The sequence below is a fragment of the Charadrius vociferus genome, unplaced genomic scaffold, assembly GCF_000708025.1.
Source record: "Charadrius vociferus isolate BGI_N301 unplaced genomic scaffold, ASM70802v2 scaffold248, whole genome shotgun sequence".
In the NCBI taxonomy this organism is placed as follows: Eukaryota; Metazoa; Chordata; class Aves; order Charadriiformes; family Charadriidae; genus Charadrius; species Charadrius vociferus.
Genome location: NW_009649851.1, coordinates 920,683 through 945,661, shown reverse-complemented (window position 1 = coordinate 945,661; position 24,979 = coordinate 920,683). Strand labels below are relative to the sequence as shown.

General features: G+C 40.3%; 1 protein-coding gene across 1 annotated transcript in view; it reads right to left on the bottom strand.

Annotated features, from left to right (window-relative positions):
* Positions 1 to 23,097, bottom strand: part of ST5 (suppression of tumorigenicity 5) — a 98,800-nt gene extending 75,703 nt beyond the window's left edge. Inside the window, exon 1 of the mRNA XM_009890954.1 lies at positions 23,018 to 23,097. Coding sequence (XP_009889256.1) covers positions 23,018 to 23,097 — 80 coding nt within the window. The remainder of the gene's footprint in view (positions 1 to 23,017) is intronic.
* Positions 23,098 to 24,979: the final 1,882 nt, after the last annotated feature.

Below are 24,979 nucleotides of genomic sequence, written 5' to 3'. Positions count from 1 at the left end.
TCCATTAGAAGATTATTCTCTTGAAGGCACAATAGTTCCACAGACTTTAAAACTAGTATTATTGGACAGAGACGAATAATTAAATAACTTGCAATCTTCCATCATAAAAAGATTGTAAAGCAAAAAGTTTTTATTGAAGTTTTCTACATACACAATGATACATGCAGCACCTTAGAAAGCATATCTTTACACACACCTTCAAAATACTATGTATAAACAGCATAAATAAAGATTATGGAATCAAGTTTAGATTTCTTAACAAGTTTCTGGAATGGGATCTTCTTTCTGGGCAACGACATTTCTTTGAGAATATCAGCATTTCACAAACCACACTGGAATAAGTTATTGCTCCAATTGCCTATCTGATAAGGATTTTCTTCCAACACGCAGCCTTAGGCATGCAGCTCTCAAACCAAATGGCAAGTCAGCAGTGAATTGCAGTCTTAAAGGCAAATTGCCTGCCGAGCAGCCCACAATGTCTTGTAAGCAGGTCACAGACCCTGAAACTATCTTCCTGGTGGGACTCATGCACAGTGGCAGGAACAGACAGAATCTGAGAGGTGGTTTCCAGCCTTCTAGACCACGCTCTGCTTTGCTGCTGTGAGCTGTTCCCTGAGAAATCAGCGGAATTACCCACAGTAGGAGAAAACTGGTGATGTCAGTCACACTCTGCAGGGTTTTGAACTCTAGATATGATTGATCTTTAAATTCTGATTCTGTGTCTTCTCTCCAGTCTGTCTTTTTCTCACCCAGGCATAGAAAAAACTTTCAATTTACAACTGTAATTCTCCAGGCCCACTTTCTAATAGAGATATGATTTCCATGGACCAATGTATGTGTTCATACTGTTTTCTCTGATAAAAGCTAGTATCAACAGGTATCTCCTTTCACCAGTTCCAACAGACACCTGTGGATAACAGTGGAGCTGTATCTCATCTGCACCAAGAAGAGAGCAGAATCACTTGTCACACTGCTTTGAGCTAATTTGCACCCTACTCATCACAAAGGAAAAGACGAAAAAACTTAATTCCTTCCCTCTTTGTGAGGCCTCTAGCAAGGCTGACTTGTACTAAAAATCTATGGTGATGGAGAAGGGCTGGTTCTCGCTGCCATAAATGCCTGAGCCCTCACCCCGTATCTGACCCAAAAGTCAGAAAGTCTCTGATTTTGGACAAGACACCAATCTTCTACCTGCAAAATGTGGGTGCTAACGCTTGGCTGTGTGTAGAAGAGGGAGAATTTAATTCCTGGAGATGTCTCAGAAGGGCAACACAAAATCAGTACCAAAAGCAGTGAGCCTGGCCTTTCGATCCAGTTGAGCAGAAGCACAGCTCCTACTGCTTCCATTGCCAAACATCAACTCCAGAAAAGAGGAGAAATGAGTGCAGACAACTCCCACAACTTCACAAGATAGCTTTCAACAACAGGAGGCAGTCAGAATGGTGGCCAAAGAGTTGGCTTTATAAGTCTTTTGGAAATCAGAGTACGGTGGATAATAAGAATGTGTATTTATTGAGGAGTTTGCATCCATGATCCACACACTTTTTATAAACACTAATAACAATATTGAGTTGCATTTCAGACCAGGGATTAAAGGTGACTGGAGGGTGACTAAGTGACTTGCTTTGAAAGAGTTACAGGACTCCTAACTCCCACTGCCCTGCTCTGACCTCTGAGCTAAGCAGCTCAGACTCCACAGCACTGTTTTAGTTCTCCTGAAGCGTCAGGAGTGACTCCACAGATCATCCTGTGTGGAGCAAAGATAAACTGGCAGAAGCTGCTCAGTGATCTTTCAGTTTTGCAAATCCCGTCTGCCCTGCCTAAACCAACACTTACAGAATAATAAGACAGTTTTTGGCACTCTGATCCAGGGAATTTCCCATTTCAACATGCTCATGCTGGGGAGCCCATTTACTGAAAAAAGAGCAAGAAACATGTTGACAAAAAGGTATTGGGTCTTTCCAGGCTCCTGTTGATGAGATCCCATCATTTCACAGTAACACTGATTTGTGGTGAGCTCACGCAAAGTCACACAGCGCTGGTTTTATTCCTCAGGACTTTCTCCCCCCTTTTACAAGGAAAATATTGCTTCCTTAGCATTTTATTTAGGTTTTCTGCTTATCCCTGATTTTTCTCGGGGCATTGTGCCAGTTCATCAGGACAACCTAACCTGTATCAGAGTAATGATAATAATGTCAGAATTAGTTGTGACCATAAGCATGTTAGTTTGTGTATTGAGCAGATTTGGCCTGCCGCACAAGACTAGAGGCTTCTCATTGCTCTAGCCAATATTTAAAGAGATCTGAAACAAAACAAAAGCAACACATTTCTCCTCGCAAGAGCAGCAAAACTAATTTTCAATATGGACACTAAAGCTGCCCTGATTTCAGGTAACTGAGGATGTAACTACAAAATTCTCTAAAAATTTGTAAGAGAGAATGCTAGCAAATGCTCAGCTACCAACTTTCAAATTATTTCATATAACACTACAAATGAACAGCATTTTATGATTTGATTGGTTCTGTTTTATCTCAAACCAGGACAATGATGATCTTCACTTCTTTAAATAAAGAACCTCTCTCAAGCAAAAGATTGCACATAAATAGTCATTTTAAGCACTAATTCAGATATCCATTGTTAACACTCCATTGGAAAGAATGGTAAAGCCCACACCTTTCTGGCATTGTTAGTCTTTTTGACTACTGAGCAAACAAAATGGATGTGTTCAGACATCAGAATGAAAAAAATGAAATTATCTTTATAACTGAATGTTGAAAAACCCCTAAATCCTGGGGATTTTATTGTGTGCATAGGTGAGCTTATCTATGTCCAGATCTTCAACCGGTATAAGCCTCCAAATAGTTGAAAGGCAAGTGAAATAATTAACTCAGAGAACAAGATATAACTTATTGGATTCTTGGATTTTCAAAATTTTCTCCTATGCAAGTGTAACTTCTCACCACATTAAAGAGCTGTACTTGCATTTTTGTATTCACACTAAAAATGGATCATATTATGGGTTAAGACCTGACTTAACCCATTCCAGATAACCTCCTCCCTTTATTGTTGACTTTGGGATTGTGACAAAAACAGGACATAAAATACTTTCCAAACTGAAAAGTGAATTTGCATTGTAAGACTGTTTGAAATAGGCTCACTCTCATGAACATGTGCTAGTGATGGAAATGCTCCAGCATTTAGAGAGAATGAGGCAATAAAATCAAAGTGGATGAATATCACAAAATGTTTAAAGATAGAACAAAAATAGAAACACCAATTATTGTTCTGTTTGTAATTCTGACTTCCTCTCCCTCCCAAGGATTTTTGATAGTTTCCATTTAAATAAAAATTGAGACCATATCAGAACTAGTTACAAAATGATAAGCCATTAGGACTGTGAAACAAGCAAACAAAAAAAATAAGATCAAGCTCTGTCTGCTGTTTTTAAAAGCTCTAGTTTCTGTGCTCCCAAGAAGTACTGAGTTAATGATAACAATCATGGGATGCATTCGCAAGACTGCTGTGGTGAACTGCTGTGTATAAAACCCCTTCAGACCTCTGGGTCTTTGCAGTTGGTTCATGAAGAGAAGTACACAGAAACTCAGCTGACTGCGGTTGAACTGTGCTTTTACGGCTTAGAAGCAAAACATCTGATTTATACCAGTGAAATTCAGGAGTCATTCTGCCAAAGTAAATTATGTGAAGTGGCAACTATGCTCTACAATTGTACAAAAAAAAGGGGAAACAAATCAAAGCTGATGAGTCGGATCCTAAATACTTGAATTAGACTGGATCTGTAAAGCAAAGACAGCAAGAAAATGACAATGGCAACTGACTGTAAAGTAAAACAAGATCAATAAACGTGCACTAGGTACATGCCTTTGCCAAGAAATTTTTAAGGGTGAAGAAGATAACAGGAAATTGTGAAGTTACCTAGACTGAGAGGGCTTGATTCCCTGCCCATCTAGATTTATGGCATTCCTCTCCTCTGTTACAAGGCAAATGCAGGATGGTTTTTAAGCAATGCCATGTTTAAGCCTTTTTCACCCCTTCTGTTCAGATACAAATGACTACCCAAAGCACAGAAGATTGACTAGCCTACGCTGTACCTTCCAACACAGTGATCAGAAGCTGACTGCACATGAAAAAAAAAAAAGAAAAGCAAGAACTGAAATATCAGAGCGTGCCACTCTCTCTCTTCCACCGAAGTACAGTGCACTAGTTTCATAGGACCATCTCATTTTCTCCTCAAAAAAATAATATGATTCAAAGTTGAAAAACGGAAGCCTTCCTCACAGTTACTCTTTTTGCATCAGATGTTCTTAATAATAATTTATGCAATAGGTATTTCCACTGTTATATCTCCACTGTTACTTATTTTTATTATGTTCTGGAAATGGTTCAGCACGTTTAAGTCTCACCTGCTTTCTTAAGATCTTGGGAGTTTTGTTGGAGAGTGACAACACAGCAAACGATAGCATTTTCTTAAATGAGGCAGAATGCACAAGCTGATATTTGTCTATTTCAGAACTGCCAGTCCTTGAAACTTGTTCTTTAGCAGCATGTCTAAACATGACTGTTCAAAATCCAGCACACATGGAAGCTCTCAGCTTTGCTTTTTCAAAGCACAGGTGATTTTTCAACATGCTTGTTTATCTGCCCTGGAATCTCAAAGCAGTAAACTAATTCTGCCAGCGCTTGGCAAGTTTTCTACGCTTACATGCACACAATTTGGGAAAGGTTAAAAATTATTTTTATAAATTGTGATGTTTAGTTTTTAACATGTCTGAGGCCATTCTGGGTTTGGCAACCTCCAAGTCTGGAATGCTAGTTTGGAAAAGCTGTTGTAAAATAGGTGTATCCCTTTTCTGCTTTGACAAGTCAGAAAACCTTACGAGGTCACTGTATACTTTACTGAAATCCTCTATACCCAAAGGGAAAAGAACTGAACTGGAAGCCAAAAAGTCATGAGTCCTGGCTGCATACTAATCTAGAATACAGCCAAGCCTGCTTTCCCTGCTTTACATATAAATCAACTTCTAGGTCAGGCAAAATCTCACCAAATAGACCTAAGAATAAATATCTAACAGAGACAGAAAAAGAATGGGAATTCAGGACTCCATCCCATCTTTAACAACCATTCTCAATCTTATCCGCTCAGAGAAATTGCTTTCAGAATAAATACAAAATCTATTCTTCACCTCTCCTACCAGTATCCACATTTTCCTTCCAGACCCACCAGCTTAGCTCTGGTCTCCCTGATGTGCTGCCAATGTCCATTCAGGTCCTTCTGTAGAGACTTGCTTTTTCCAGTTTTCTGGGTTTGTAAAGTAATTTATTTAACACAGTGAGAAAGCATCCTAGAAGAGCAGGTTATAAAACGGAAAGCAATCGTCCATCTGTTTGCTATGAAACAGGCACTCTTAATTTCTGTCATTGTCTCAACTGCTAATATCACAATGCAGCAAGTTTGAGGCCTGAGACCTCTGGAGAAAACACAGTATGACACAACAGGATAACACCAAGGTGATTGAAAAGATCCGAAAAAGTGCTGCTTCTGGAGTTACTGCATTGCATAGGAAACAAAATCAAATAAACATTGAAATACAATTAAAATTTTTAAAAAATGAATAAAATAAAAATAAATAAAACAAATTCAGAAATCCCAGCAGAATAGAATCTCCTGCATTACCGCTGTGAATTCAGAACAACCTCAACTTCAGCCCTGTCTGAATACAGCCTATCCAACGCAACTCTCTCCGACTGCCATGCACTTGAAGCTCATGTATTGTGAAGGTAGTTCACAAGTAACATGGACTACCTGAGGCAGGGGAAAGGAAGGAGCAATTCTGATTTTAAACTTTGTCTAAAGAGTGCTCAGACCTCTGACGGGTCTCATCTCTCTGACCAGTAGCTGGGTGCCATCCTGTCACCAAGACAACTGCAGCAACTCATCTCTGTAAGCAAAAAGCTGAAGTAATATCATACAATCAGAACGCTCCAGGTTATATGACACTAAGAAAGCTTATTTGTCCTCTGAAGGACACTTATTGTATATGTTTCTATAATATGGATGAAGCAGTCTGAGAGCTCTTTGTTTATTACTGTATTACTCTTACAATGATAAGACTCAAGAAATGTGCCCTTGCTCTTCATCTTTAGCTTTATTTTATGTTTTACCCCCTCTCCTTTGTCCCTTAGAAGAGTAGACTTTCACTGCTGAGAGCTCTATGCCTAAAACTTGGACTATTTTTCCCAACATAATAAAAGGTATTTCCTTCCTCTGTGAACTTCCCAGTCACTGAGTTATGTGACTGTACACCAATAGTTGTCTGTCTCCGCACCCATATGTTGACATTCATTGCAACTCGAAGATGGCCAAAACAGTTTTTCTAACAAAAGTTACAGGTTTGGGGTTGGTTTTTTTAAGGACAAATCCAACATTCATAACAGACTTTGTAGAGGGAAGCACTAGTAATAACTCTCGCAACACATGACTTTTATGTGAAAAACTGCAAGAACAAAGTTAGATGCAGGATTATTTTTTTTTCAGTACCTGACAAAGCAGAAAAGAGAAGAGCCTGTTGCTAAGTGAAATACGACTTGTGGAGGTACTGAAGCAAGAGAGAGGCAAGGAAACACATGGACACTTGCTGCTTTCCCAAACACCAGCAATACATGCTGAAGTGATTTGTAACACTTTGTATGTGCAGAAGAAACTGTTACTACAGACTTGCAGCACAGTTTTGCTATCAGGACAGAATGAGGGTACAAACAGCATTTCAGAAGGTGCCACTGCCTGACATAACTTATACCAATCTGTAAGTTGTGAGCTGACATCACTCATATCATCATATACAACCCATCCAAACCTATTCACCAGACCACAGCTGCACCACCTGACATACACAGATATACTGTGTTTTACGGATGTTAGGGTGAGAGGAGCAAAGGAACATAACTACAGATGAAATAACATAAAATACACATTAAAAGTCTACAACGTGTCCCATCTTTAAAGGCTGCATCCTGCCTCTGAAGGATGAAAGATTTGAAGGTTTACAACCCTGGCCTCTCTTATCATCACAATTTTCTTTAGTGGCTCCGACCTTACGGAATGCAAAATAAATTCCAGCTATGACAGACAAACATGACCCTTGGTACACGTCACAGTGTGCGTAGGTTTGTACGAATTCAGAAGAAATGGAATACTTTGCTTGAATTTAAAAGGGAATTTTCTTTCACTTTCACTGATGGTCCTTTTTCATTCACTTTCTTGAACTATCTATGAATTGGGCTTTGATTGTCTTCTGGCTTATGTCAGGACAAATAAAGAGTTACTAAAGAGAAGTTGTTAAAGATGCAAACTGATACAAAACTTACTGTTATAGAAAGATTTAAGGCTTTGACCTGGCACAAATGGACGCTTATGAAAAACAAAGTTTCAGTCTAAATAACATTTGCACTGAAAATTAAATTAGGTACTATACCTAACCAGTTACTGTATGCTTCATTCTACTTTGTTTAGCTAAACAAGCCATGAAAATAAGGAAATGTTTTGGGCATACCCAGAACTGAGTATCATATTAAGACTTCGCCAGCCAAGAGTTGTTGGGGTTTTTTTAGCTGAACACAGCTTTGAAAAAGTCTTTGATCTATTTATTCCCCAATCAATGAGCAGACACAGATAAACTGGGGAAAAAATTCAGTTTCACTGAATATTAACAAAAGAGCAATCAATGAGTACTCAAGCACTGCACACACCAATATTCAAAAACACAATCTAAAGGAAACTTTCCAAAAGATTCAGGAATTGGCTTCTCTCTGCTTTTTACTGACCATAACTGTCAACAGGAGCAGAGTTAAGTCAGGGAAAGACACTCCCCATCACTTTCTTCACTGTGATCAAGGGTAACATAAATGTGTCTATTACTCACCAGCTGAAATGAGCCTCCCAGACCACATTTCATCACCACACCTACAAGAGCTGTGGGATCTCAAGCCTAAATTTGGAATCAGGATAAAATTTGGGGTATTTATACATCCTTTATAAGCATTTCATTCTCACAAGACCTTCGCTTCTTATAAAACCGTAGATTTAGTTTTACACTTTTTTGTTGGCCTATTAGGTTTTATAAGGAGCTGGCCAATGCATTTTTACTTTTCGTATCTTATGAGAGACTTTGCATGTATTATAACCCTGAGGATGACAATGTTTTGCTCAGACTGACGTGCAACAGGAATGCTGCACAGTAATAAGGAACCCCAAGTTTTACTTAATTTAAGGCAACTAAGTTTTAACTTAGAGCAACTAAGAGCAAGTAGACATATCTTTTATCACTCATCTTTTCCTTTAGGACAGAGCCAAAAGTAAACCCCATGTCCCTACAGGAGGATACATAGATAGCATCAGGCAGAGTATCAAGAAAATGAAAACGTTATGGAGTAAATGAGGCAATACCAACATCTGTGTATAAAGCAACAAGAAAAAGCAACTAGCAACCTTTATAAGCTCATCAGCTGTGAAAATATTTGCTCTCTAAAGACTACAAAAACTAACAACAAACTCCTTGAAGTAACCTATGGGCTTCTCAACTAATGAATATTTGAAGCAACAACTTGAAGCAACAGATTCTGACCCTAAGGTACATCCCTCAGAGCCCCACAGAGTTTGGCCCGCAATACTGATTTTTTTCTTGAAAAGCACAAACCCATAAGACTTCTGCTATTTATTCAGTGGAAAAAAGACCTCAAACTGTCTCATACCCCAGAAAGTAAGTTTCTTAGAAAACATATTAAAAAAAAAACAACAAACCACACACACACCCCAAAAACTGAAGCCAGGCATCAAGACCAACACAACACACAAAAGTGTGCCAGCAACACTGCATTTAAGGCCAGCATTTAGAAAAGCAGTCATTGTAAGCAATATTCAGCATAGGTGTAAATAAGTATGGCCTCTCTCTAGTGGACTAACACTTTCTGTACAATAAAACCATATTTAGCTTAGTATGTCCAACATATGAACCCCAAGTATGCCAGAAAAAAGTGTCATTCCTCATACACAGTCATCCACGGGCATATCTGGGGGGAGAGTGCAGTGGCAGAATGCGTAGGTATGAATTCTGCTGCATAACTTAAAAATTACCTTTAAGAATTAAAAAGGAAAAAATGGAATCTCCTCAGACTAGATAAGAAACATGCATTTAGCCAGGCAGACAAATAAGATTCTGTCTGAGAGCAAGAGATGTAGGGGGGAGGGAAGACAGGGGCTTTAAAAATTACTTTTATTCTCAAAGTCCCTTGTCCTATAACAGAGCTACAAACTCTGGCAATTAAAGCTACAGCTGTCGCTATCTTTAGCAAGAAAAGGCTGGTGTTGAGTTCCTGCCTATGAGTAGAAAGTCCATCTACTGTAAAACTTGTTAAAGGAAAGGACATTAAAGAGTTCAGTGCTATAGCACTTCATGCTCTTCGCTTCTGCTTTATTTAGTTTCCTCCTCTCATGCCTCCGAAAAGTACAATATTATCCATCACTGAGTTCGCTTCAGCCTACCGATCCCCAGACTTACTCAAGAAGCTCTTCCCATGTGGAAAGATGCAGAATGGAGACGGAGGAATTCTGCTCTCAGTCCCTTGTGCCCTTCCGTAGCCTCTGTGCTTCCTGAACACTGCCTGTTTCACTTGTCAAGCAACACGGTTCGAGTGCGTTTTGTCAAACCTCTGTCCCTTTGTATGCTTAATGGGAGGAAACTGGCATTAATGTTTAACAAAACTAACAGTAGCAAAGCCTTTCTCTGCAATCTGACGTGCTGACTTTGAAGGGACAGGTGTGTGAGAAATCTGGCAAACCAGAAGTTTCCTCCTGGTTGCTCATGGCTTAGCAAAAATCTTGGTTTGTTTGGGTATTTATTTTAAAGTTGCAGAGAGCAACAGTTTACAATTCATTCCTGAACCTCTGAACAGAGGCAATCTAGCTGCCCATTGCTAACAAACTCAGAGAAGCTGTATCAGGTACCACACCACACAAACACAGACTCAGTGAACAAGCCAGCCAAACTCAACACGTATCTGGAAGTCCACATGGGTGACAGTACTGTTTGACAGGAAAGGGAGAGGTTAAAAATCCACATTAAAAATGCTTTCAGGTCTCTGCCAACAGTTTCAAATGGACGCAGGCTATCTGCCATCTCCCCTATTTGCCTATGTTGACATAAAGTGGTTTTCCAAATCAGCAGCAAATCAAGGGGGTAGAGGTTTCATGTGAGAGCAGTCTCATTACTGGGCTTTTGTTCAACTGTCTGTACCAACAAGTCCTCTTATGGCCTCAGCTGCTGCGCAGCCGTACAGCTGCTTCCCTGGATAAGTGTCCTGCTGCACGGAAAAAAAAGGTGAGTCAGCTGGAGTTACCTACACTGTGACAACAGGAGGATTAACCAACATTACCCACACTTGAATATTGTCAATACTACCTCATCCCAATCCACAGATGTCCCCTGTACCAGCGGTGCACCTGCCTGCCAGCATTAGCTGATAAATGCTCCAGATCCTCCTGGAAATTCTGCTGAGGCACATGGAAAATGAGGAGGTGACTGGTGACAGCCAACATGGCTTCATCAAGGGCAAGTCATGCCTGACAAATTTGGTGGTGTTCTATGATAGGGTTATAGTATTGGTGGATAAGGGAAGAGCAACAGACATCATCTACCTGGACTTGTGCAATGCATTTGACGCTGTCCCACACGACATCCTGGTCTCTAAATTGGAGACACAGATTTGATAGATGGACCACTCGAGGGATAACAAATTGGCTGGATGGCCACACTCAAGGAGTTGCAGTCAACTGTTTGATGTCCAAGTAGAAACCAGTGACGAGTGGCGTTCCTCAGGGGTTGGTACTGGGACAGGTGCTGTTTAACATCTTTGTCGGCGACACGGACAGTGGGATTGAGTGCACCCTCAGCAAGTTTGCCGATGACACTAAGCTGCGTGGTGCGGCCAACATGCTGGAGGGGAGGGATGCCATCCAGAGGGACCTGGACAGGCTGGAGAGGTGGGCCCAAGCCAACCTCATGCAGTTCAACAAGGCCAAGTGCAAGGTCCTGCACATGGGTTGGGGCAATTCCAAGCACAAATACAGGCTAGGTGGAAATGGATTAAGAGCAGCCCTGAGGAGAAGGACTTGGGGGTGTTGGATGATAAGAAGCTCAACATGAGACGGCAATGTGGGATCGCAGCCCAGAAAGCCAACTGCATCCCAGGCTGCATCAGAAGAAGGGTGGCCAGCAGTTTGAGGGAGGTGATTCTGCCCCTCTACTCCACTCTCGTGAGACCCCACCTGGAGTACTTCATCCAGCTTTGGAGTCCTCAGCATAAGAAGGACATGGACCTGTTGGAGCAGGTCCAGAGGACGGCCACAAAAATCATCAGAGGGCTGGTGTGCCTCTCCCAGAAGAGAGGCTGAGAGTCAGGATTGCTCAATCTGGAGAAGAGAAGACTGGGGAGACCTTATTGTGGCCTTCCAGTATCTGAAGGGGCCCTACAAGAAAGCTGGAATGGGACTTTTTACATGGGTATGTAGTGACAGAATGAGGGGCAATGGCTTTAAACTAGAAAAGGGTAGAATTAAATTAGATATGAGGAAGAAATTCTTCACTATGAGGGTGGTGAGGCACTGGAACAGGTTGCCCAGAGAGGTTGTAGAGGCCCCATCCCTGGAATTGTTCAATGCCAGGTTGGATGAGTCTTTGAGCAACCTGGTCTAGTGGAAGATGTCCCTGTCCACAGCAGGTGGCTTGGAACTAGATAATCTTCAAGGTCCCTTTCAACCTAAACCATTTCATGATTCTGTGAAAATGGAAATAATCTCAGAGTGCGGGATATGAATAGTGACAAAAGCTTTGAAAAAGCTGCATCTAACACAAAGGTAAAGATGGATGACCCAAAAGTCCTATGCATAGCTGAAGTCTACAGGCACACTTTCGCAAGTCCTTGGCTCTGTGCTGATAGTCACTCTAGAATAATCCAGACATCTTGTTCTCTCACAGAGGGCTCTGCCTCAGACATTTCACTGACACATTGTCTTGCTCAAAGTCTCCTAGGCACTACGAGCATTTCTGCACATATGTATTGTATTTGCCTGTGCATTTCCATTAGCTCCTATTTTTCTGCTTGCAGTAAAATGCTTACAGATTCGTTTGCTTTTAAAAAGCATTTGCTATTAAAGCTCCTCAAATGCAAATAAAATGGTAACACTCAGTGTGGAGACTGAATCAAGCACTTAGCTAATTCCCAGTTTCTGCACACTATATTAGCTGGTGAATAGTTATTATGCTATTTAGAGGATAAAGTCTCTGAAAACACTGTGAGGATGCTATCTCAATGCACTTCTTGCTTTGGCTTTCTGAACAAATTGGTTTTTTTCCCCCATCAGAGAAGAAATGCACAATAATTCTTTCACTTATCTTTATTTCATTATGTTCAGATCTTCCTTTCAATCCTACTCTTCACAAATTCTGCTATGTCTTCTTTTAATTTTCTGTTCTGCTCAAGTGGAAAATAATCTTTTTAGGATAACTAAACAGTGCAGGAAACTGGTAAGAGAACACAGACTCTTTCATTTCTAAAGCACTGATTCAAATCCAGACTGATTAGGGCACAGAACGGAAATTGTTCTCCCATACTGATGGCTTTTCAACAGCTCAAGTGTAAAGAGATGGGGTCTCAGACCAGCTCTTAAGGGACAGATATTCACAGTAAATGAAACATCATTAGTAATGCTCATGACTTGTATCTTTGTTGGTCTTTCCAGTGAGATTGTCAGCATCATGCTGGTCCAGAAGGCAAGATTTTCATTCCTAAGAGCAACTTCCTCCAGAAAAAATGAAATATTAGCATTATGATGTAAAAATATTTTGCACAACTTCTATGCTATATCCCCTGCAGTCTTCTGTCTCACTTATCACCACCCAAAAAACAATTCACATAATACTCCTGCTCTGATTTTCTGATACTGCATTGGTGGGGACTCCCATAAGTGTTTTAGCAACTATCTTGCTCATTGCTTTTATTCACTACATTTCAGTGCAGTAAAAGCACTAGAAAGACATCAGAAACATTTCCAAAACCATGCCATTTTAATAATTTGCTGCAAAATATATAAAACAGTTTAGTTCAGGTTTAGTACTGCTGAGTACACTAATAAAATTTAGTGATTAAACAAATAATGCAGTGTTAGACTAAGTAGCCTTTGTACTGGAACAGAACAGTTGCATTAAAAACACCACTCTAAGTCTAACCTGTCAACTACAACTCTCTGCTTTGTAAGAGACTTGTTACTTTTCATTTTTCAGTTACTTTCCAGTATTCTTAGCAAATATAAACCTTAATAGACAAGTCAATTCTAATAATGATGTATGATTTGCTGCATATAAAAGTGTAAAGCCCTCAAAATGCCATGAGAATTAAATTACAATGGGAAGTAATATGCCAGAGAACATTCCTGCAGCCTCCAAGTAATAATAAAGCAAACTTGATCTAAAGCTGCATGAAGCAAAACGCAATCAAAATTTTGGTTTTGTTTTTGTTAGTTTTTTTTTTTCTCTTAAAAACCTGTGCAAATGGAAGGGATATATTAATACAACTTCCATCTAAGAAAAAGTTACTTGCTTAACTGAGAAGTGCATATAAAGTAGGTAATGCTTCTTCCTGAACAGATATCTAAAGTTAAAGTGAAACAAAATAGCCAACAACAGAAATGGAATAGCAAAATCCCCCCTGCCAGTTGTTTGAGGAAGCCCAAAGGATATACCCAAAAGTAGGTCCATTTTTTCAATTCTATCTCTTGATCTAATTAGAAGCTGTTACCTCTTCTTACAAACCATTTTTCTCTTACACCTCCAGACCACTGTGCTTATAAGAATATTTCTGTAACCCTGCTGAAGAGATTTCAAACGTATGCCCTCTAATCCACTTCCCTGAGGTCACTGCTGAGCAAGGTGAGTGAGGGAGGGGAACATTATGTCTCAGAGCATCGAAAATCGGCACCAATGGTGCTTACCCAGATAAAGGACAGCAAGAAAGTCAAAGCCTGTATTCAAATTCTTCCCAGTTTAAGGGTCATTTGAATCAGTGCTTTGACTTGTTACCACTGCTGATGTTTCTGTTCCTGATGACAGTAGGCACCCTCCCACCTCCCATGGCCCAGTTCAGAGTTGAGCTGCCAAAGCTCTGTGTCCCAAACGCACCTCCAACCTCACAGGGTAATTAACAGCTTTTATTCCTTTTTGAACCAAATGTAACTTTGCACTGCTGGGAACAGACCTGCTGAAAATTTGTCAGCTGCACAGTTGAAGCTGCTTCTGCTTTTAAAGGAGTATGATACTTGCTAATAGACTTCACATCAGTTATTCAGTTTCCACAGTTGTTTGGCTGAAGTTTATTTGTATTGTTTTCTAAAACTCAATGTTTTAAGAAAAAAAAAAAAAGTGTCTCATCATGGCTCCAATAACTTTGCATATTGCTTACTCTTAGCAGAATTTTATTGAACCACTACTCTTCCTATTCTCAAGCTCACCATCAAAGTATTAAAACTTGATTCTTTTTTAAAGTAGCAAACATTTTCTGCGGGGTTTGTTTCACAAATTCATAAAGAGCTTAAAAGATTCTCCCTAATATTTCTGAGCAAGGCAATAGATTTTCATCTATGCAAAAGTATGCAAATACTTTTGGCAGGAAAATACATCTCAGCAGTTCAGTGAGGAGTGCCTCATTGCCTTAAGCCACGCTCAGCTGCCAGGAGCTCTCCTGCAGCAAAGAGCAGTCCCAGCCCCGCTTCACGTGCTGCCCGGCAGGGAGAGGCAGGGACACGTCAAGAGCACATTAGCTGAACACACAACACTGTCCTCTTGGTGCTCTAACAAGGTCCCCAAGGGCTGCTCTGACTAGGAAAACTGGGAGCTGTTTTAGCCCAGGCTACCCCACAAGCGATGGAGCAAAAGAAGGTTTTATTTTTAAACGTACAAACTGCAGGCTTGGCTCCATGCTTTAGGCATACATTGCTCACTTTCTTTTTCAAGCTGGTCTCACTCCTTTCCCATCAGAGTCCCTTGAAAACAAGAAGTTGTACACCCAAATATGCATGAAATGGCAACCGCTATCACACCAAACCATGCACAAGTCTCCCCAAAGTTGTGCAAAACCCATCAACCACTTCTAGACCCATTGCCTTCTCTGTCACTGTTTTCTGCATCTACACCTGCGTGTCTCCTCCAGAGAGAAAGGTTTTCACTGAGACACACCGCTCTTGGTTGGTTGTTTTGGTGAGCATTTCAGCACACAGTTGAGGCAGCAGCAACCACACCAGCATTTGTTCCCACGGCATACCATTATAACACAAATTGAATTGGCATCCAAACATCCCACTAAACTTTCTATTAAGCACGGATGGGAACATCATCCACACAGAAAATTTTATCCAAGTGTGTAGGATAGTATATCTATCTATAACTAATGTTTTATGGGGACTCCTTTAAACCATGCAATTGCCTGTAGAGGCAGAGCCTTTCACCTGTAATTGAAAAGCAACCATCCACAAAAGGGAAAGAAACAGCTTTTCTATTACTCACGACAACACTGTCCACATACTTGGCAAAGAAAGAGTAAGAGATGAGAGAATACTTTAACATAATTGTGCTAAGACAATGGCAGTCACACATCATTATCAGTGGGAAAATTGTACGCATTAGAGTTTCAAATAAGACCAAAACCTGATTGTTTTAGAACACAGGAACCTGAAGTTGCATCTTTTGATTGCTTTCTTCACAATGCTCTCCATTCAGAAAACTTGGGGCATGTAATAACTATCATAGTCTTTAAATTTATGTTTACATTAAATATATAAATACAGGCTGAGCAAGTTGGGGTTATTCAGTCTGGAGAAGAGAAAGCTCCAGGGTGACATTATAGCAGCTTTCCAGAATACGAAGGGTGCCTACAAGAAAGCCGGGGAGGGACTTTTTACGTGGGCATGTAGTGTCAGAATGAGGGGGAATGGCTTCAAACCGGAAGAGGGGAGATTTAGAATAGATATTAGGAAGAAATTTTTCATTATGAGGGTGGTGAGGCACTGGAACAGGTTGCCCAGAGAAGTTGTGGAGGCCCCATTCCTCGAAGTGTTCCAGGCCAGGCTGGATGGGGCTTTGAGCAACCTGGTCTAGTGGAAGGTGTCCCTGTCCGTGGCAGAGGGCTTGGAACTAGATGATCTTCAAGGTCCCTTCCAACCTAAACCATTCTATGATTCTATGAAATACAAAAAAAATTACATTTTGTTTATCTTACTATTCTAGTAATATTTTACTTAGAGTAGGATCAGGGCTCCATCATGGTGGATGCAGAGTTATCTCCCTCACCACACTCTGTTGTGGTAATAGCAAGGGAGCTGCTCTGTGTCAGCCTGCTTTATCTGTTCCCCGCAGCGTCCAGCCCCAGACGTGGAATACAGTTCTTTTCCGTTAGTTCTGAGGTAGTTCATGTTTCAGTGCAGGCAGACTGGACAGCATCTGGATGAATGAGCTGACAATAAATTTGGACGGTGCCTACAGTTTAACACAGAGCTGAAGGGCACTGTTTTAGTTTGGTTGGGTTTTTTTCCTTTTATTAAGGGTGGAGAGTTACAATAGCAGAAAGAGTGAAATTAAATGAATTAAATTAAAATCATATTGTTACATACCAGGTAACCCCAAGTAAAAGGCACTAGAGTTGCATCCATGAACCGATCTCTCTAAACAAGAGAAAAGTACTGCATGGGCATTGCCTCTCTGAAGACAATGGTTCTCCCTATGCAGACAGGTTTTTCTCCTGACACAAGATTGCCTTTGAAATGAAAAATTTACTGTGGAAAGGGAAGAGAATACAATATTCCCAGGACAAGCCAGCAGAATGAACAACTGCCTCTGCCACCCGCACTCCAGCACTGACAGCCGGGCACTGCTTAACCCCAACGCTGAACAAACCACATAATCATTTTGTAAAAGAAGAAATATTCTAATTGGGTTTATTAATGTGTACCAAGAATTAATTTTACTTAAAAATATATTAATTTATTTGCTTAATTTGGCTTGACTAGGACTGATTTTGGAAGTGATTTGTACATCTCAGTTTTTTAAGGCTGAAACACAGACATGAAGTCTTCCTTTAACTAAAATTTTCCTTAAAGCTCTTATTGCTTATGCCTTCATCAGAGAAACACAGTAATAAAGCACAAGACCTCGATGGGCACATGAAGTAGCTGAGCATGAACATACATGCATGACGGGGACAGGTATCCAGCCCTAAACAATACTTCTCCTAGTAACCTACCCAAGCAAAACTTCTCCTGCACAGCCAGCTTTGCTGTGTTCTGTCATGCTCAAACATCAAGACCGCTGCTGTTAAAACAAACAAGAGAGGCTTTGTTAACTTACGCAAATGCAGTGATTTTTTACTAAGTTTCCAAACAAAAGAATCAGGGTGGATACTGGAAGCAGAATACAAGAATACTGCTCCAGGATTCTGATGGCTCTGCCATCAGTGCGAATCAATCCTCCACAGCCTTGCACCTTCAGCAGTCATCTGTGACACCCCAAAGCATCTGGCCTCCACTCTACGTGCCTGATGATGGCTCCGCAGAAGCCAAGGCCATGGCTAAGCAGGTCCAGCTCTGACCTCTAGTTAAGCTAGCAGCAAGTGCTACCCCAGACTCATGATAAAGCTGGACATAAGACTACCCCATGGGCTCCTTTGGTTAGAAAATTAAGTCATTCTTTTCTTTGATTTTTAAAGAATTATAAACAATTCAGCCAAAAAACTCCTTAGGTACCTCTAGAGTTATATTAGTCCAGTTAGTCGTTTGGCTTACGTGGTGCATCTCCATTGCCTTCACTGGAGATAAGCTAGCTCCTGCCAATTAAAATTCTGTCCCATTAACCTAAATTCTGAAGAAGGTCTGAGCCACAAAGCCCGTGTAAACATCTCTCAGTGCACGTTAGACATTTTTTCCAAACATTTTATCAGTCCTCATTCCACAGAGCTGGGAGATAAAAATCAAAGCCTATTTTTAGAGGTTTGTGGGTACGCAGCTCAGTTCTTCCCAGGCAAGGAGAGATGGAACTCAGAACAGATTTCAGCTGTAATCAAGCAAGAGCATATTTGATCAAAAGATCCAACTAAAAGTATTTAGAAAGAAGTTTTATGAATGTTATTAGACTAGGAACTTAACAACTTGCAACTTTGTGCTCATAGCAATTTGCAGATGCGATCCTCTGCTAGGACAAATTTCTGATGCCTTGCTATATGACCCACTGACATCAGTACCCTTAGTTTATCATGTTATTAAATCAGGATTGCTCAGCTGGAGAACATTCTCCAATACCATGAGGACGACACCTTTCCTGTGCGGATTGGGTGGGGAGACGACAGCGCACATCATAAAATCCATGCCGAAACTCACATGATTCTGGTGACGTAGCTTTCCTCAGATGAACAGCCACATAGTCCCTTTGTGCAACTGGAACCAGGATTGGTTTCTGCTTTGGCTGCCTTCCCAAATCAAGCCCAGTGACATTAAACTAAAAAGATGTTTGTTGTAGCTCATTATGGCAGTCCCGCTATATATACCAAAGTCACCTGGCTAGTAAAACGCTTGCAGCGAACTTGATTTTTGCTCACTGTAAATAGTATACAAATGTGCTTAAGCTTTCAAAAACTCACTCCTAAGTCTTGATTTGTGAAACTCACGTGCACATGTTTTAAATGTGCTTTACATGGGATAGACTTTATACTGTTCTGTGGGAAATTACAGTACAATCACCTTGCTTTTCAAGAAATTGAGAATAACTGTAATGACATTACTCTGAGATCTTATAACGTGCATGTATTGCCTAATTAACCAAAATATCTTACTGGTTTTGTCTACATTAAGTATTCGGTTTACAAAACTAGATACTGATGTGTGCAGTTCTTTTTCCAGATTAACAGAATTTTACCTAAAAGCTATTAAATGAGAAAGTACATCAAATCAATGTCTAAGTAATCCTCCTTGCAGAGGCCTATTCTGTGCTTACAGCAGAAGGATACTGTCGTGTTTTAAAATATTTTTAATTAGATAATTTACTTTAAAATTGTATCCTATAGTAAAAATGTGTCTTACAATATTTATTCTATTTCTCGTTCCAACACTGCCTGTATCAGGGCACAAGCCTGCTATTTCCAGCTCTGCATCCAGCTCACAAGGTGGGACTCATAGGTCAGGCCCAGCCTGCACCACAGAAAATGCTGGAGGTAAAGGGAAATTCTACTACTTAGTCACAAATATGTTGGAAGAAGTCTGTACCTCCAAATTCTAAAGTTACTTACGCCTCATGCAATACCCTCAGATTAAAAAAAAAAAAAAAACAAAAAAAAAACACAAAACAAACAACTGTAAATCGATGGGCTCCTGTAAAAACAGACACTTCCTGTACTGTTGTAGTATACTACAGCAGGTGAGATGGCTGAAGTTAAGTGTATTGAGATCCCCAGTTAAGTGCCTTGAGATCCCCAGTTAAGAGATTACATATTAGCCAGAGGTGAAGACATTAGGAATGATTTAATGAAGTTACCCAGCCACGCTTACTCTAAATATTTTTCAGCTCTGGACTGGTGCTTGGGGCATCTAGCATCTCCAACTAAGTTGCAATTTTAATAATGATATTCCTTTTCTCTGTTAGACTAAAAAGACCACAAGTTTGAAACCTATATTTTGTTAAGTAGAGCATGACCTCATAAACATAACTATAGGCCCATTTAATACAATATAGCATTGAGGTGATTTTTAAGTCAAACAGAGCTGGTAGTGCCATTTCTACATTTACCTTTGCAGTGGAGTAAACACAAGATTAGGACAAATACTTTATAAATTAGTTCATTAATTCAAATAGAGTTTCTGCATAAAACATAAAGACTCCAGATAAATATTAAATTATTTGCTAAGGAAAAGCAAGCCACATTGTGTGGAGAGAGCTATAAACACCGCTATGCCTTTTCTTTGACTTCTGTTCTCTTAAGGTTTCCTCAGAGTTACGCTGATCCTCTTAAGTACAGCACAAACAATGTAGTCATTTGATACAAAAGCGTCACACACCAGTTGCAAGCATGCTATGGGCTCCTTTGTCTCCCGTTGAAGAGTTAATAAGACTTCACAGAGCTACTTCCTGCCAGAATTGCTAAGAAGTCACTTTCAGCTAGATATAAGGTGCTTTCCTAACCTCCTGTTCCTTGGCATTCACCTCAGTGACTCACAAGGAAGGATTAAAGTTGTGTCCTTGAAGTTCACTGGAAGCCAGAAAGTCTCATTTCGTAAGTATAACAAACTTTTTGCAAACTCTCTAATACTTGCTTCCTATAATTGACTCTTATTCCAAACAACATCAGAACGTCCCCAGTGGCTTGGGCCAAAGAGCAGCAGTAGTCCAGGCTCTGTCACTGACCGTGACGGTTAGCAGGTGCCTAGAGAAGAGACTAAGAACAAGATGAGCACACAGTGCTACTTGACCAGCTTAACAGCCAAAGGCCTGAAGACTTGTTGACTCACAGATTTTGCTTCTGTGGCTAAAAGCCTTTGGTAGGTTTTTCTTCCATTTATTTGCCTGATTGAAACATCCAGTACCAGTAATTTCCACAGTTTAAAGACATGCTACAGAGCAGTACCTTCTTTTCAACTTCTTTCAACCTGTCGACTTCTGGTTTCATTTGATTCATATTAGTTCTTAAATGGAAATAGACTTTTTCCCTTATTTACCATCTCTATTCCATATATCATTTCAGAGACTTCTATTGCCTCTTCTTCCCCTCCATTCCTTTCCTTTCCAGGATGAAGAGTCTCAGTCAACCTATTCTTGCCTTGCAGTGAAACTGTTCCAATACCTTTGGCCACCCTTGTCACCTACTACAACATTTTCCTATTCAGAGCACAGTCAAGTTTGTCTCACCTAAGACACACAAAAATGTTCATTTGTAACAAGTGTTGAATGAACTTCAGATAACTTAAGAAAGAATGAATTAGTGAGGATGTTTATTTAAATCACTTCACTTTCTTCAGATCCAAAGGTTTTCCCCTCCTGTGCTCACAGCAGAAACCTGTGAATCCCACAACCAATTTCTCAGGCAGGACTCACAGTCATTCTCCCAAATAATGTGCTCACTCAGCTCTCTGTCTCTCGCTCATTGATGAAACTGTCATTAGCATAGCTCTGGGGGAAGAAAGCTGTGGTGCCTCATGCTGGTGGATTCACAATCCAGTGATGACCAATGGAATCTTCATTACCGCAACAATCTTGATGCTTGCGAAGCATGCAGTGGTATAGATATTTACTTGTAGGCACCTCATTTCCACTGAAGACTTTTATGACTAAAATTTAAATCCATGACCTATGAAGGTCTGATTCACAGCCAAAATAATCAGAAAGACTTGTACAGAATTTACTGACTTTGGCATCCAACCCGTAAGGTCAAAAGGTTGAACGAGATTGTGACCCTGTATCACTGAAACACACCTTGCATCTTGCAACAATAAACCCCACCAAAACTAGGACTAACAAGAAAACAACACTAAGAGAGGTCTTAGCCACCAGGAGACTAATACACCTGTGTTATGCCAGTATCAGCACTTGCTGAAACTCTACTCCCACAAATTATAGAGAAAGCACATTTGCAGATTTCCAAATCTCCAGTTTAATCCCATACTAAACAGAGACAATGACTGTTCAGTTCAAGTGGATCTTTGAACATGTTTGCAATAAATCCTGCAAGTCTTAAACTTTTATTATGCCAGCACTTACTCTGCTGATTTACAGTCTGACTAAAATGAAGCATCTTCATGGTTGACTCAAATAACATCCTCTTACAGGGTTTCGCAAAGACAGGTGAAGAAGATTACATAAGGCAAAATAATGGATGGAGAACTGGTGCATGACAACCTATTCATCTCCTACTTGTCACGCAAGTGAAACTCGAAGATTTTTCTTAGCTTCAGGTCCATACTTCTACTTAAAAAAAAATATCTTTTCCTGACAAATTCTAATCAAAACAGATGGTGATGATAAGGAAAGACAGTTGACTTGACAGTTATTATCCAATAACTTAGTATTCCACAGTACTTTCTAAGCTATTCAGAATAGAAAAGATTAAGACAAAAGAGTAAGTGCAAAGTTTGCTGAAGTACAGACCCAAGTTCCCCGCGCCAATCTGTCTGCACTGATGGAAGAATGATAATGCTTGAGAATGCCAGATATCATTAGGGATCTGGTTTTAATATCCACATATGAAAATATCTCTAGAAATTCCTCTAGCTTCCCTCTCTGCCCCCCCCCTTTTTTACGTTTTTATTGTTTTGTACTAAGAGATGACCAACAGGCAAACTAACAAACTGGGAAGCATACACGGATATCAAGTCAATTTCTGCTGAGCTTTAACACAGCATAGTATGCCTAATAAAAGGCTTACTTTGTAAATGACTTGATGCTTAATGACTGAAGGACAAATAAGCAAAGCAACAGCGATGAGCCCTGTACTTTACCCTCAGCCCTTTCACACTTGCTGCCTGATCTGCCACAGGAGGCAGTCTCTGCCCGCTGTCTGTCAAGACAGAAACCAATACAAAATACAACCTGGAGACTGGCAATGGAGAAAAGTTGACACGCAGTCATATGGCCAAGAAATTTAGTGCAAACCTGCCTGAGGCCTACACAGTGCCTTCCACACAGGTCCTTCCTTGCAATCACTTCCATCATAACCAGCCAGCAAGCAGCAATACTTTGACAGAAATATGCCAGAAGCAGACCTTTTCTCATACCTCAGTTCCTTCAGTCCCTACCAAAACTTCTCTCAGTCCAGCAAAGCACTCTGTGTCAGAATAGAGGTCACTTACCTTTGAACAGAGATTTTGTTCCAAACACAGACAAATCTTTCTCAGAATCTACAAAGCCTGCAGTTCACCACTTACCTATCCAGAGTGTCCTGAGGCACTTTACTCCCTCCAGCTCTGCTGTTGACACTGGCATTCTTGTTGGCAGTCATGGTCATGTCTGCTTTCTAGAAGCGTGGATATCTATGAGAAGAAAAGTCAATTAAGCTTCAACAAGGCAAAATGACAATTAACTTTCAAGACGGCTAGAAGTATTATGCTGTGTAAAGGCAGAACTCCGGGCTGCTTTTCATTCTATAAAATGCAATCAGTCTAGTTACAATCCTGAAAAACTTAACTCTACCTCTCCACTGCTGCTCTTTTGACATCCACAGACGTTTTTGACATCCAAGTTTATCAGAGCCCAGTGCTATAAAGGGAGGTATCTTATGGGAATTAAGTGTATTCTTCGGTTTCTGGCATGTCTGATGAACAGAGCTTGACATAAAGTTCACAAAACTTCAGAGGTTTGGAGTGGTTCTTCCATCCATCAGTATACATGGAGAACCCAGTAAATGCACTGCGTGATAGTTGCAAATACCATAGCTATGGCTGGCATTGTGGCCACACAAAAGCTATTCTAATGAACAAAGAAACTTTTCCCAATTTTAAAGTGAAGCTTTATTGTGGAAATATTTTCTAATAGTGAAATATATTCAATAGCAAATACGTTGAACATAATTTTGAAACCTGCTTGTGATATGAAAATACTTACAAATGGTTTTCTCTATTGGTCCCAAGATTCTTTAAGTAAAACTGTCTTAGGACACTTTTAAGACCTCAGGTAATATAAAGAATCATTGTTAATTTCTAGTTATTTCCTAGCAATTTGTTAGCAACCCAAAACCTGTAAATATCTAATTTCAGCCACGGTTAAAAAAAAAAAAAAAAAAACATATATCCAGTTAAGCACCCAAAAGATGGGCCTTCTGTAACATTGCTGCATACCAGCAAAGAAACAGCCCAGCACCATGATTTATTTTGCCTTCATCCCATTATCTTAATAGAATGTCGTGCTGCGACTGAAGGGAGAATATGATAATATGAATATAGACCAGGACATAATCCCAAGGATGCAAAATTGGTAAAATCTAACATCATGCCCCTGTGCTGACTATACCCCAGTCCACGTTTCTCTGGTGTATAGCGCAGCTCTTAGTGGCAATTTCCTCTGTCATTGCAATCACTTGAGAAATATTTTGCAAAACAAGGGACAAATGTATTTTCATGTCATGATAAGATTTCTAAAATGCCAGCAGAGCCCCTTGTGAAAGGAATGCAACAGTACTTACTCCACCTGATGCTACAGGAGGTACTTATCAAGGATTCCGTGGCTTCGCTGGCATGTGCGCTGGGTGGTTTCCTTAGTTTAGGAATGCTCCTTTAGATGCTCCTTAGTTTATAGGCTGAAATATCTACCATGGTTTGCAGCACTGCCACCCAGGGTCTGACCAGAACTACCAATTTTTACGACCATTAATGGCATAGCTAATGCAAAAATAAGGAGTATTACAAAATTTCTTGTTTACTCAAACCCACAGTAAGGCCAGACTGCTTGAGAAGCCAGCTGTAATGTGATGCTGAAAAGCCAGCTGGGTACTGACAACATACAAAATCCTTGTACTAACACACCCATCACGGGAAAGAGGACATTCTCTAAACCACTTTATTCTAAACAGTTCTGCCACAAATAAGGTCAGAAAATCTCCTGCAGATTTCAGCTCCAGAGGCAGAGTCAATCACACTGACCACAGGCTCCAGGTCTACTTGTCCTTCTCCGATTGTCTTATGTGTGTCAGTTTTCCCAGATCTCCCAATCTCCCAGTGGAGATTTTTTCCCAGTTGGTAACATTTTTTCTACACTGAAGCTTCCCAAATTCCTCCAGTGTCTTGTTATTGTTAGTGTTCCATTATCAAGACAACAGGACTGTTAAAGAACTGCCTGTTCCGATTGGAAAAGGGTTTGCTTGGGACAAGAAAGGAAACTGATGCTGGCCAGGC